Source organism: Cyrtonyx montezumae, unplaced genomic scaffold (genome assembly GCF_038088225.1).
Source record: "Cyrtonyx montezumae isolate F1298 unplaced genomic scaffold, pur_monq_1.0 scaffold_5, whole genome shotgun sequence".
NCBI classification, from domain to species: Eukaryota; Metazoa; Chordata; class Aves; order Galliformes; family Odontophoridae; genus Cyrtonyx; species Cyrtonyx montezumae.
The window spans coordinates 22,278,410-22,290,424 of record NW_027072056.1 but is presented as its reverse complement, the minus strand read 5'-3'; the positions used below and the strand labels follow the sequence as shown (position 1 = coordinate 22,290,424).

Genomic DNA, 12,015 nt, shown 5'->3' with positions numbered 1-12,015 from the left:
TAGAAGGAAGAACCTTAACACAAACCTCCAAAACCGTGATGGGGAACTTGCTGCAGGGCAGAGACAGCCCCAGTGCTGCTGTGTACCTCAGTGCTTCTCCGTCCTGAGCTGGAGTAGGGAACAAACAGGAAATTAATGACATCTGTATTGCTAGGTCTGGCACACAGCCCTTAGGAGAGGAAGAGTTTCAGGGTATTTCAGATGGAACATTTCTCTGCAACAGCTCCGGGCACTGCCAAAGAAATCAATTTCTCTCTTAGGATCTGTTTGACTTTCACTTTAACAAAACTAAGTTGAAGCAGGAACGTTCTGGAAACAAATGCTTTATTAGGTCTGCTACTAAGGAAAAAGCAGTCAGAGAGTGCAGCTTATTTGTAGTTGGTTAAATTGGCACTGAATCAGTCAGTTCTGATCCTCATGACACAATATGTCCAAAAATGTGAAGTAAAACTGATTCGGGATGAGTCTGTTTTGTTGACAGCACGCAGTGATCTGCAGTGTGTCTGCCCAGGAAGATAACTTCTGAGTCAAACTTCATTTCCAGATTTCCAGCAGCAATGTTTCTTTTAGTGCACTCTGAGAGTGGGTGTACTTTTTTTGTCCCCTTCTTCCTTTCTTTTTCTTTTCTTTTTTAAAAATATTTCCTATGAAGCAAGATCTTTACCAATCCCTAAAATGACTGTGAGTGTCAATGTCATTGGTGAAGCACGAGATAAGCTGTAGAAGTGTCAGCTCCAGCCCAACACAGTCAGACTCTGGGTCAGCGTGCCGTAACATGGAGCAGGGAGAGGTGCTCTGTTTCCTGAGCAGGGTGCTGAGCAGCTCTCCTGGCCATCCGTGTGTCTGAGCAGAGTGGAAATGAACTCCATCCCTCTGCAGTGGTGGTGGTGCGCAGCCGAGAGCTGTGTGCTGTGCTGCTGTCTGTGCAAGAGCTCATAGGTGACACGGTGACCACCTGGAACACCTCATGCACTGAAATGAGACGGTTGGACAACAGGATTCTGGAGGGCTGTGCCTTCTTAAACTGGCAATGCTATCCATGATACTGCTGCACCACTCTGGGGGAAAAGGGGGAAGAAATGGGTAAGCTGTGGTAGATGGCATTATGTTTCTTTGTAAGCAGTGCCCTGGTTTTGCTCTGTGCCTGAGGATCCTCTGCATCCTGAGCCTGGCCACCATCACGTGGCAGCTTCTTCTGAGCCCACCGTACATATCTCATCTCAGTGACCCTCTGTTGTTAAAACCTGCATAACGAGCAGCTCTTTGTCCTCCTCTCTTGTTCTTACATCTGTAAAACAAGCTGTGCAGAACACGGGGGCACTGAAATGAAATGCCTCGAGGTGACACTTGGAAATGCCAGTGGTTAGTAATGAGAACATGGGACAATGGGCCCAAACAAAACAAAACTAGACTTCACAGTGTTTTAGCTTCATACCAGGCCACATGTTTCAAGTACTTGTGTTATTTTGCTATGCTACCTGTCCACTTTTTAATTAAGCAGTTTACCCTGGCACATTGCCTGTTGTAATGGTTGCAGAGAGCACTAACACTAGAGAGATTTTCAGTAACTTTTAGATGTTTTTTGGATTGCACTGATGTCAGACAGCTCTAATGACCTGCAGGCACTCTCATGCCAATTAATTTGAGCTCTTATACCCCAAAGGGTCGAAATATTTCTAATGAGCGTTGTTGAAATCTTCTGATAAAATTACAAGAAGGAGCTAAAGGCTCTCAGAGGTCAAAGGGGCTCTGATAAAGAACAGAGGATGTGCAGCTGGGAAGGAGAATTTGGTTTTTGTTTCCTTTCTCTGTTTCCATCCTGTGTTTGGTTTTAGTGGCAGATTGAAGCAAATGAGACAAGGTGGTCACGTACAGCTCTGCTCTCTTTTCGTTATTTATTTAACAGTTCACGTTTTATTTACTTGAACTTATTCTAGTATTGTGCTTCCCTTATTACAAAAGGAAATGGTGATTTAATGTTGTGCTTGAAGTTGTTCCATTTCTTTTTCAACCTTGTTTCTGGCAATTCCTGTCCAACCAGACCAGTTGGGCCTTCTTGGTTTTGGCAGCGCAGCTCTTGGGGAGCTCTGCCAGGTGACACCCACCACCTCTGACATGCATCATTTAAAGGCTTCCCACGCTGCATTGCCAAGAGGAGGGATGACCTCACCCTTTCACAAACTGTTCACATTGTCATTAGGTTGTAAAAGCTGCGGCTTGTGTCAGTTGAAGTGTAGAATGTTGCTTTCTTTTTTGTAAGATGAGTGATTTCTTTTTCCTCAGGTTCTTCAAAGAACTTGAAGCGAGACATCAGAACAACATCTTCATAGATGATATTAGTGATATTGTGGAAAAGCATACTTCCTCAACGTTTGATCCTTACGTAAAATACTGCACTAATGAAGTCTATCAGCAGCGAACGCTTCAGAAATTGCTGTAAGAGCTAATTTTAAAATAACAATTGCAAAATCGTCCTCTTTACAGTAGGAGTGCAAGGCTGTGGTGTTTGGTACGAGACCTGTGGCTCACAGCAAGGCATGTGCTTACATGCTTTGGTTTTCCTTCACACATGAGTGCCTTTGAAGTCATTGAGAGTGGGAGCATGCGGGGCTGCATCACCCAGTGCTGCTTGTGGCCCTGAGTCGCGTTCTTTTCGCTGATAAATACAGTTCTGTACGTTCACCAAAGCCATGCTTTGCTCCTGTGTTACCTAAGATCTTGTCTGTTTGCACTCGTGTTCACCTGTGGGAGAAATGAGCTCTCTAAATGTCAGTGCAGGTCTTGCATATTGAAGTAAATAACGCTGAAGGCAGCGACACAGATCTTTCAAATTGAACTTCCCCTGTTTTTGAAATCTACCAACTTTCTCAGTTCTTGGTGAAGCCTTCTGTTCAGTTCCCTTCCCTTTTTTTCCACCAGAGCTACAAATCCAGCATTTAAAGAGGCTTTGTCACGGATTGAGTCCCATGAAGACTGCAGGAATTTACCGATGATCTCCTTCCTCATTCTCCCTATGCAGAGAGTTACTCGTCTTCCATTATTGATGGATGTGAGAATGCTGTTTTTCTATTTTCCCCTTGTGCTTTCTCTTCATGTTAGCACTCCTTTCTGTCTGATTTCTGGTTGATCCCTTGCCTGTACCAGGAACAGGGCTGTAAGAACGGACAGATCTGCTTAGCATGAAGTGCAGTGGTATTTATTCAGTTGTACAGTCGACAATTACGTATTTAGAAGTCCAATCAAGAAGGCTGTACAGTAGAATTGATTCTGAACCTGAAGAGGAACCTGGTGCAGAAGTTTCACAGACTGTTAGGATTGCAGTTAATTAATTAGTGTCACTTCATTTATCTGTAAGTCCACAGTGTTCTCTCATTTTTACCTCATTTATCCATAAGTTCACAGATGGGACTTCAGCTCTTTGGTTAACTTAACGTGTATGTAATTTCTGTTTGTTACAGTTGGTGCTTTTTAATCCTCTGAAGTAATGGATGTTTTATTTCAGACTATTTGTCAGAAAACTCCTAAAGATTCTCCAAAATATGAGAACTGCAAGAGAGCCCTGAAAGAAGTGAGCAAGGTATGTGCTGGTGGTGCAGAGAAAGTCTGAGAACACTTAACCTTCCTTCTGTTTTTGTTGCACATTCAAGGTACCCGTTGCTGTCAGTTGTTCTCATCCCATAACTGTGCTTTTCTTCTTTGACAAGAGTCGAAGGTAGAAGAGCACAGGTCCAATTCCATGCATCTTGATTGCAGATTGCAACAGCACTGACTTGCATAATAAATTACAGTTTGTTTAGTGTGAAACTAAGCAATCTGATTTATTTTTGTTTTATGATTACTGAGAAATTGCCATTCATCTGTTTAAAATCACTATATATGTATTTTAGATGGATAGGGATGTGTATATTCTGGAAATAAAGACTCTCAAGCAGAGCACTGAGGTATGAAAAGAATTGCAGTGCTGTCTGTTCTTTGTCAGTGAGATCTCAGTTTCAGAAACCATGGTGCATCATAGGCTGTCATTAAATGTGATGTACTGGACATTCTTTATTTTAAAATAATAACTAAGAAAATCCTGCTCTGCATGTCAGGGCTGGCATGGCCTTGGGCACTGAGCATTCCTGTGTAAGGGGGAGCAGTGAAGGATATAAAAACTCTGAATTGTCTTAACTGAATTCAATCCACGGTGGCCTTTCTCTTTGCTAAATTCTTGTCTCTCTGTTACTTAGGAAAACATCCTAAACTCGAGAACGCTCTACTGTTGCCAATGCAATTGTTTTTTCCATAGAAACCGTAAATGATTTGTAGAGCGTTTGATTTTAAAAGGAGAAAAGCCTTATTAACTGTGAGAAATCCTGCATGATATTTATGGAGATAAAGGGAGTGTGTTCTGATGCCCTTCTGACTGTGCCATGAGCGTGCACACCTCTTCCCCCATGTGCAGACTGCAGTGTGTGCTTCAAGACTGTGTCATAAGTGTCAGCCACAATGAAACCATCCCTTGGGTATCTTGGTAGAATCACAGAACGGTGTGGTGTGAAAAGGACCTCAGAGATCATCTAGTTTCAACTCCCTGCTGTGGGCAGAGTTGCCATCCACTAGAGCAGTTCGTGTGAGTTTAACAAGGTGGCACTGCACCGTTTGGGTTGGGACTTTCTTCTGTAAGAGCTGTGTGTGTGTGATAGATGTGTCAGTGTGGAGGGCTGGGCACTCATTTGGATCAGTGAGTGGAACCCTTTTCGCTGGGGTCTCCTGGCTGTAACTTTGTACCACGAGGGCTGTGCTGAAGAATAAATAGCTATTACAGTATTGTGGAATAGTGTGGGTTGAGAGGGGCCTCAGGGGTCATCCAGTCCCATCCCAAAGCAGAACCAGCTCTCAGCTCTGACCAGGGCACTCCGTGGTGCATTCAGTCTGACCTTGAAAGCCTTATGTCTGTCACTGGATGTGAAAATGTCAGATCCTTTGTAAATTTTGTGCTTCCAATGAAACGTGTCTTATAAAGGAGCATTGATTACAAATTGTGGGGGCATGAAATGTGCTCAATGAATGTCTTGTTTTTCAGTTGGTGCGTTTATGCAATGAAGGTGCTCGAAAAATGGAAAGGACAGAAATGATGTACACAATTAACTCCCAGCTGGAATTTAAAATCAAGGTATGATTAAATCAAGGAACCAAATTCATTTAGCATAGGGAGAGCTTTGACTGCGTGCTTTGTTTGGACAGTTTCATTGGCAGCATGAAGTAAATATGGGCAGGCTGTAATCCTGATGTGACTTCCCAGTTAATGGGAAGACAAATTGATATTCTAAGGTAGCTGAAGCTCTGGGAACTTGAAGAGTAACTGAGGACTGCTGTACCTTTAGCAAGGTCCATTAAGCTTCAAGATGAGACTTCTTAGGGAAAACAGAGTATAAGAACCTTTTTTAAAGAATGAATTAGCATAATTACTGAAGAATGTATGTCCAGACTTTGTGGATGAAAGTCTGTCCCTGGTGGAGTACCTAATAGTGAGATTTACACTGTTGTATGTAGTTTATAAAGATTGCGTGATGGTTTTGTCACAAGTACTGCACGGTGTCATATGCTGCTCTGCCTCTGCCTGCATCCTTCTCATCATCAGTTTCCTCAAGGACTGTCAGATTTTGACTCTCTTTTCCCTCATATGAAGAAAATCAGAACAATGCCTGCGTTATTTCTGATGTGTATGAGAAGTGTAACAGGTCGAGGTGTAACAGTGTTCCACCCTGAAGTGCAACCAGTCGAGTGTGTTCATTTTTATCTTGGATGAGCAATTAGGTTATGGATGTGAGAATTTTCAAGTATTTTCAGGCTATTACTTGTGGAGTGTGTGAATGATAAAGGTACTTTACAGAAACTTGGTTTCTGTTTTGTCCTTGTACCCCTAATCTCTGAGCTTTGGGTTTATTCAAGTGGTTTCTTTTCTAAATATTTAAGACTGTTACTGACCTTAAAAAAAGGGGGGAAAGTACTTTTAAAAGATTAAAACGTTATTTTCTTGTATTTTAGCCATTTCCTTTGGTTTCTTCCTCACGATGGTTAGTGAAAAGGGGCGAGTTAACAGCGTACGTAGAAGACACGGGACTGTTTTCTAAAAGGACTTCTAAACAGCAGGTGTACTTCTTCCTCTTCAATGATGTCCTCATTATCACCAAGAAGAAGAGGTAAGAGCTTCACCAGTATAAAACTTTGTGTTTGGCTCTTGCATCACAGAGAGCATCCAGCTTGTATCTGCCTAGTAAAGTTATTGTGACTACTGAGTGTACCTTACCCCAAGGGAAATGAAAACCCAAATTCTCCAGCTTGGGAAGGGCAGATCCGATTGCAGCCACAGAATGTCTCCATTGTTTTCAGCCATTTGCTAGATGGAAGGAATGGATGAGGTTCAAAGGGGCCTGGTATGTTTGTAGTGTAAAACAGGAGGAAATGTGGATTAAACGTGTTAATTAGTTAAAACTTGTGAAACTATTTATATGGTTATAGGAATTACTTTGAGAGGAATGTACTGGAAGCTGCTTCTTGTAGTCTGCCTCAATTTTTTTATCGCTGCATTTGAGGGGAGGCTTAGAATAATGCAATTGAATTTGCATCCTCTTATGTTGCTGTTAAATAATACTTGATAGATAAACCTTCTTCCTGAGGCTGAAAAGAACAGTTTTGCATTTGCTTTGACCAACTGAGCCAAATTCCAGCTCTTTGTAAGAGACTTCAAGTCATAATTTGAATGAGAATTTATGAGGAATGAGGTAGAATATAAAATGTGAACATTTAAGCAAAGTAAAACAAAAATGGAGCAATTTAAGCAAAAATACCATAATGTGGATGAGAAGAAAAGGGAATAGAGTTGTCCCCAGCTCTTAGTGCTGTGAAGGTGACTCTGAGATGCAGTGTTGGTCAAAGTCTCTGCTGGAACGTTCCCCTGAAGGTCCCTCGGTGCATCTCGGCTGCACACTGCAGTCCTCTCTCATGTTTGGAGCTGTGTGCCTTTGCCCATGGGCCTGCTGTTATATAGCTGTTGGTAGCTACGTGGATGTCTGAGCTGGGAAAACAGTGACAAGTGTATTGTCTGTGTTGTTAATGTTGTTTAGTGGCTTGTTGCCCAGATTATAATGTTGATTCTTATAACTGTGCACTTTATTAAAGCTTGGGGCTTTTGATGTATAACATCTTCCAGCTGTTGGAATTGAAACGTCCTAAATGGGCCCAGGAACCAAAATTAAAGTCAACTTAATGGGCAGCTTGATCCTGACGCTTGAACAACACCCCCTGAACAAACAGAATTGTGTGAACCTCCCAGATCCTCTGAGCACGAAGAGTGCACTTCACCCACGTGAATGTGTTCATTAATAATGTCTGAGCTTTGGTGATCTGTGCTCCTTCCCCCAGCATTACCATGGACACCACAGCAGTGGACAGAAATATTTGTTGCTAGCCAAGTTCAGTTGTTTGTATTTTTCCTGGAGCAGTTGCTTTCTCAAAAGATTCTTAACATTGCACGAAAGAATCCCTCTACTGCACTAAAAATACAAATTACTCAGTGCTCCCACCGCGCTGCTTCATCCTGCCCCCAGAGTTCAGCTGTCCTGTGTGAGCAGTGTGCTGTGTATGCAGAAGCTCACGGATGCAGGGACAGCCCAGAGCTGCCCTTCCTGGCAGTGCTGTGGTGTCAGGATGCTGTCCACCCAGTGAGATACGGCTGCATTCTGCCCATGTGCATTACAGGAACCGTTTGCAGATGTCAGAATCACCGTGGGAAGGACTGGTACTCCAGAAGCCATGCAAAAGCAATGAAAATGACTGCATTTTAGCTGAGCAAATACGGTGTGTTTTGGTGTACTTATGATGCTCCAGGTTTCTTGTGCTCAAACTTAATGATGCTTTATTAGTCGTAGTCATCCCCAGCTACAGTTTCACCTTTGAAATTAAAGCACTGGGACAGGTGACTGCTTCATCACTTTGACCAAGTCAGTAAGCTTACACTGTAGCAATACTTGGCTAAAAACAGGCACAGCTGACTTAGAACTCTGCCTTCAGGTACCTCCTTTTTTTCAGTATGCCCTCCTGAGACCATGGAAATCTGCTTGCACCCCTTAGTTACCAATACTGAGAACAGCCTGTGAGCTGGCTCTGCATTCTGTAGAGTTCAAGATAACCTCACAATTAATGCAGCTTCGTCATATTCAACTGAAGTAAAGTCACCTTATTGAGCCATTCAGAGAACTTACCTACAACATCCTGAGTGCTTCCACGAGATTGCAGGCTTATATTTTTAGTATGAATGTACATATATTGGAAACTCTGCTTTCTGTAACCCCCTGAGAACACTGCTGGAATCTTGTCTGTTCTCAGAGCCCTATGCTTGTCAGCTTCTGAGCTTTATCTTGACAGTGGAATGCAGCTGGACTTCATATGCTGGAGATCACCCCAGGGTTAAATTCCACTTGGGAATGTTACCTGTTCACAGCTGCTTGAAAAATCATGGGTTTTGTTTTCAAGCTGCCAGGAATGATTTTGTAACTAAAGTAATAATGCTAAAAATGATTAATCGTTGCTGAAGGAGATCTATAAAGGACTCTTACCACTTTATTTTGTAGACACAAAGGAATTAGGAAAGGGATGCCACATGCTGTTATCGAAGGCCTAGAACACATGCTTGGGCTTCATAAAAGTGCCACTAGAATTTGCAGGTGCTCCTTGCAGAGGTGTTAAATATTGCTGTTGTTCTGAGTGTCAATAAATGTCTGATGAACACATTAAGCCTTAAACTGGAAGTGCACATTGGCGTGTTGGTATGAGTTGGTTGCTGTGATTGTAAAGGATGTGTTAAACGTCCCTGTGTTGCTCTGCTGCCTGCCAGGGAAGATGGGTTTTCCATTTACTCCACGTGCTCAGCTGGGCTGTGTCGTTCAGCACAGTGCTGTGGGTGAGCTCCTCTGCCTGCTGGGAAGAGAGCACAGGAGGTACCAAGATGAATGTTCCCTAGTAGTTTAAAATCAGATGTTTTGTTGAATGGGGATAAGAAGGGATTTGTGTAAGTTTATCTCGGTTGATGAATTAGGAATGTGTTCATTATTATTCCTTATTTACTGTGCATGTGTACAGGCTGCATTTCTTTGGACTGTGACTCGGGATTCACGCTGACCCCGGCAGCGTTCCCTGTGTGCTGTGCTGGGCTGCCCTGGGCTGGGCAGGGATTGCCTCCTGCGCCATAGGTTTTAAAATCTGAACTGCATTTATTTTTAAACCAAACCCCAAAAACCACAGTGCTTTAAAGGTTGGTAGTGCTGTATTGGGAAGCTGTATGCTGCCCATATTTCTACGTGCACAAGGAAGAGGGAAGTGTGTTTTTCTTAGGCATCCAGAAAGGAAGGTCTGTCCTTCACTTGGAGTTAAGAAGGAAAAGATGCACATCTGTATGCAATTGCTGTGCCTGATTTCTGGGTTAGTGGAGTAAGTAGAGCTTACAGAGTGTCCACATCTTGGGAAGCTGGTGCTTTCAGAAACAATCAAGCAGGAACGATGATGATACCAAGTGTCAGAACTGTGCCTTTCAGAGCAGTTCCAAGCAGATTCTGTCACTGGATTTGCTTCCAGAGGTACCTTAACATGGAAGACTGACACTGAACTTGTGCCTTTTGTTTCTTGTTCTGCAGTGAAGAGAGCTACAACGTCACAGATTATTCCTTAAGGGATCAGCTCGTGGTGCAGCAGTGTGACAATGAGGACCTGACCTCCTCTCCCGTAAAGAACACTTCAGCCATGCTGTACTCGCGGCAGAGCTCCCCAGCACACCTCTTCAGACTGGCAGTCCTCAGTAACCACGCAGGAGAGAAGGTGGAGCTGCTTCTGGGAACAGACACTCAGTAAGTGAATAGCAGTGTTCAAATCCTGGAGCAGGCTGTACCCCTCTCTGAGCTCCTCGTGGTAGCTTTCCACTTGCTGTCCCATCTGCTGTAGGGAAGGCCTCAGGTTCTTCATCATGGGGTGATGGGCACGGCCACAAGCTGCTGGAGCTCCAGGAGTGCTGGGACACTGCTCTGATTTATGGAGTTCAGAGTTGAGTGGTGCTCTGTGGAGCTGGATCCATGATCTTTGTGCTTCCAGCTTGAGATCCTCTGTGATCCCATTTGAACCGCAAATGTAGTGGAGGAATCTGAGTTACCACTGTTTGTTGCAGCATGAGTGCACTTGGTTAAGCACTTCCCTGACAGATGCTCTTCTGAGAGCTGGAAGTTGTCTGTGCACACAGAACTTTTCTGTGATAACAGCTACGTCCAGAGGGCGAGTGCCTCAAGGAACCCAGAGCAGCAGCTGGTGCCCTGCAGCTGAAAGCACGCTGTGTGCATGCATTGTGCAGCTGCTCAGGTGCACAGCTGTCCTGCAGGGGATGGGAGCAGCACTCAGTGCTGAGGGGCAGTGGGGTGCGTGCCCAGGAGTGCTCTGTGCTCAGCACTGCAGTGCTGGGGCTGAGTTCCCACTGTCACCAGCACTGCTCCCATCTCACCGTGCTGTGCTGTGGGCTGACTGGTGGGGAAATGCTGCCTTCCATGCGCAGGGCAGGGAGATTTCCTTCGGGTGGATCTTGAGAAGACAGCCTTGAAAAATCTCACTGCGGGTTCTGTTGGCTCTGTTTCTTCCAAGTGTCCCATCCTGATGGTTACCTGAGCAACGTGGGGTTTATAACACACAGAGCAGAGGCAGTAAGTGCAGCTGCATCCCGAGGTGCTGGTGGCAAGCAGGTGTCCGGTGTGATTGCTGCGTGCTGCTGTCCTGCAGCTGCAGTTTGTGCATAACTGTGACAGTGGTTGGATGGAGCGGGGGTGGGAGCAGCACAGCAGTGATTGGGAGGAGGAGTTTGGCATCGACTGGGGAAGCAGTGCTGAAATAGAGGTGGTCGTTGTTCTCCTGAAGCAGTTTGGAGGGTGTCCTGCTTTTGAGCAGAACAACAAGCAGCATCTTGTTCTTTTGGGTGCACGTCCCCAAGAGGCTCTCGTTCCTCTGTGGTGCCATTAGCTCTGACAGCCCCTCACAGAAGTGAAAGATGTTATCTGTCTGGTGGGAGCTGGAGGCGGGACAGGAGGCACAGAGCACAGAATGCTCCAGACCGACCCGGCCTGGAAACGTTTGCATTTTAGGTTTGCCTTCGGAGTTCAGAATAGCCCTGAAAGAAGCTACAGATCGTTAATGATGTCTATTAAAGATCTCATTATAAAGTGAGCAGATGATTCAGACTTGTTCGGAAATGCGTTTTTATTGGGGAAAATGAAGCGTGTTTTTAGTTGTCTGGGCTTCTTCTAAGAAGACATTTTGTTCTGCAGATTTGTTACTGCTTTGCTATGGATGGTTTGTGGTATAATTAGCAGTCTGGCAGACCGTCGCTGAGAGGAAAACTGGCAATAACTACTTGATTTGAAGGCTGTCTTTTTATGGATGCTAATTGTGAACCGCTATAGGCAAACTTAGCACTGCATGTGGTGTGAGCATGGGAGGCTGTGCTGCTGCATCCACTCAGACCCTGAGTGCTGTGTGGTCGTGTGCTGCCACTCGCAGTGCCCGCAGGTGCCTGCAGAGCTCTGGGCAGGAGCTGAGCACTGTGCAGCGTGGCCGTGCCAGGGCCACCTCAGACCCCGCACTCCCTACACCTGTCCACTGGTGCTGGCATCTGCTTTCTTATTTTTGCTTTCCAGATTGTTGTTTTATGCACGAAGCACTGATTCTCTTGTAAGGAATATTTGAAAAGCTACAGCAGAACATTGTCAAAGTAGGGGCTTTCCTAGTCAGGCTGGAAGATGGAAGAGGGGTTTTCTTGATGGGGTTTTTCATACGCTTTAATACTGCCCACTAGGAGAGGGGGAAATCATGGGAGCATTTTCACAAATTCCATGCTGCTTGGGTCTGTGAAGAAAGCTTTATTCAGGCTGGAAGGCAGCCTGGAGTTGCCCCATTTTTGTCAGATGTCTGAAAGGAAATGCAATTTTCCTATTAAGCAAACAT

At 44.6% G+C, this 12,015-nt stretch overlaps 1 protein-coding gene across 1 annotated transcript in view; it reads left to right on the top strand.

Moving 5' to 3' along the window:
• The window catches only part of ARHGEF26 (Rho guanine nucleotide exchange factor 26), a 31,200-nt gene that overhangs the window by 17,014 nt on the left and 2,171 nt on the right, over window positions 1-12,015 (top strand). The window contains exons 6-11 of the mRNA XM_065748265.1: window positions 2,284-2,436; window positions 2,920-3,049; window positions 3,503-3,577; window positions 5,066-5,155; window positions 6,031-6,185; window positions 9,675-9,884. Coding sequence (XP_065604337.1) covers window positions 2,284-2,436; window positions 2,920-3,049; window positions 3,503-3,577; window positions 5,066-5,155; window positions 6,031-6,185; window positions 9,675-9,884 — 813 coding nt within the window. The remainder of the gene's footprint in view (window positions 1-2,283; window positions 2,437-2,919; window positions 3,050-3,502; window positions 3,578-5,065; window positions 5,156-6,030; window positions 6,186-9,674; window positions 9,885-12,015) is intronic.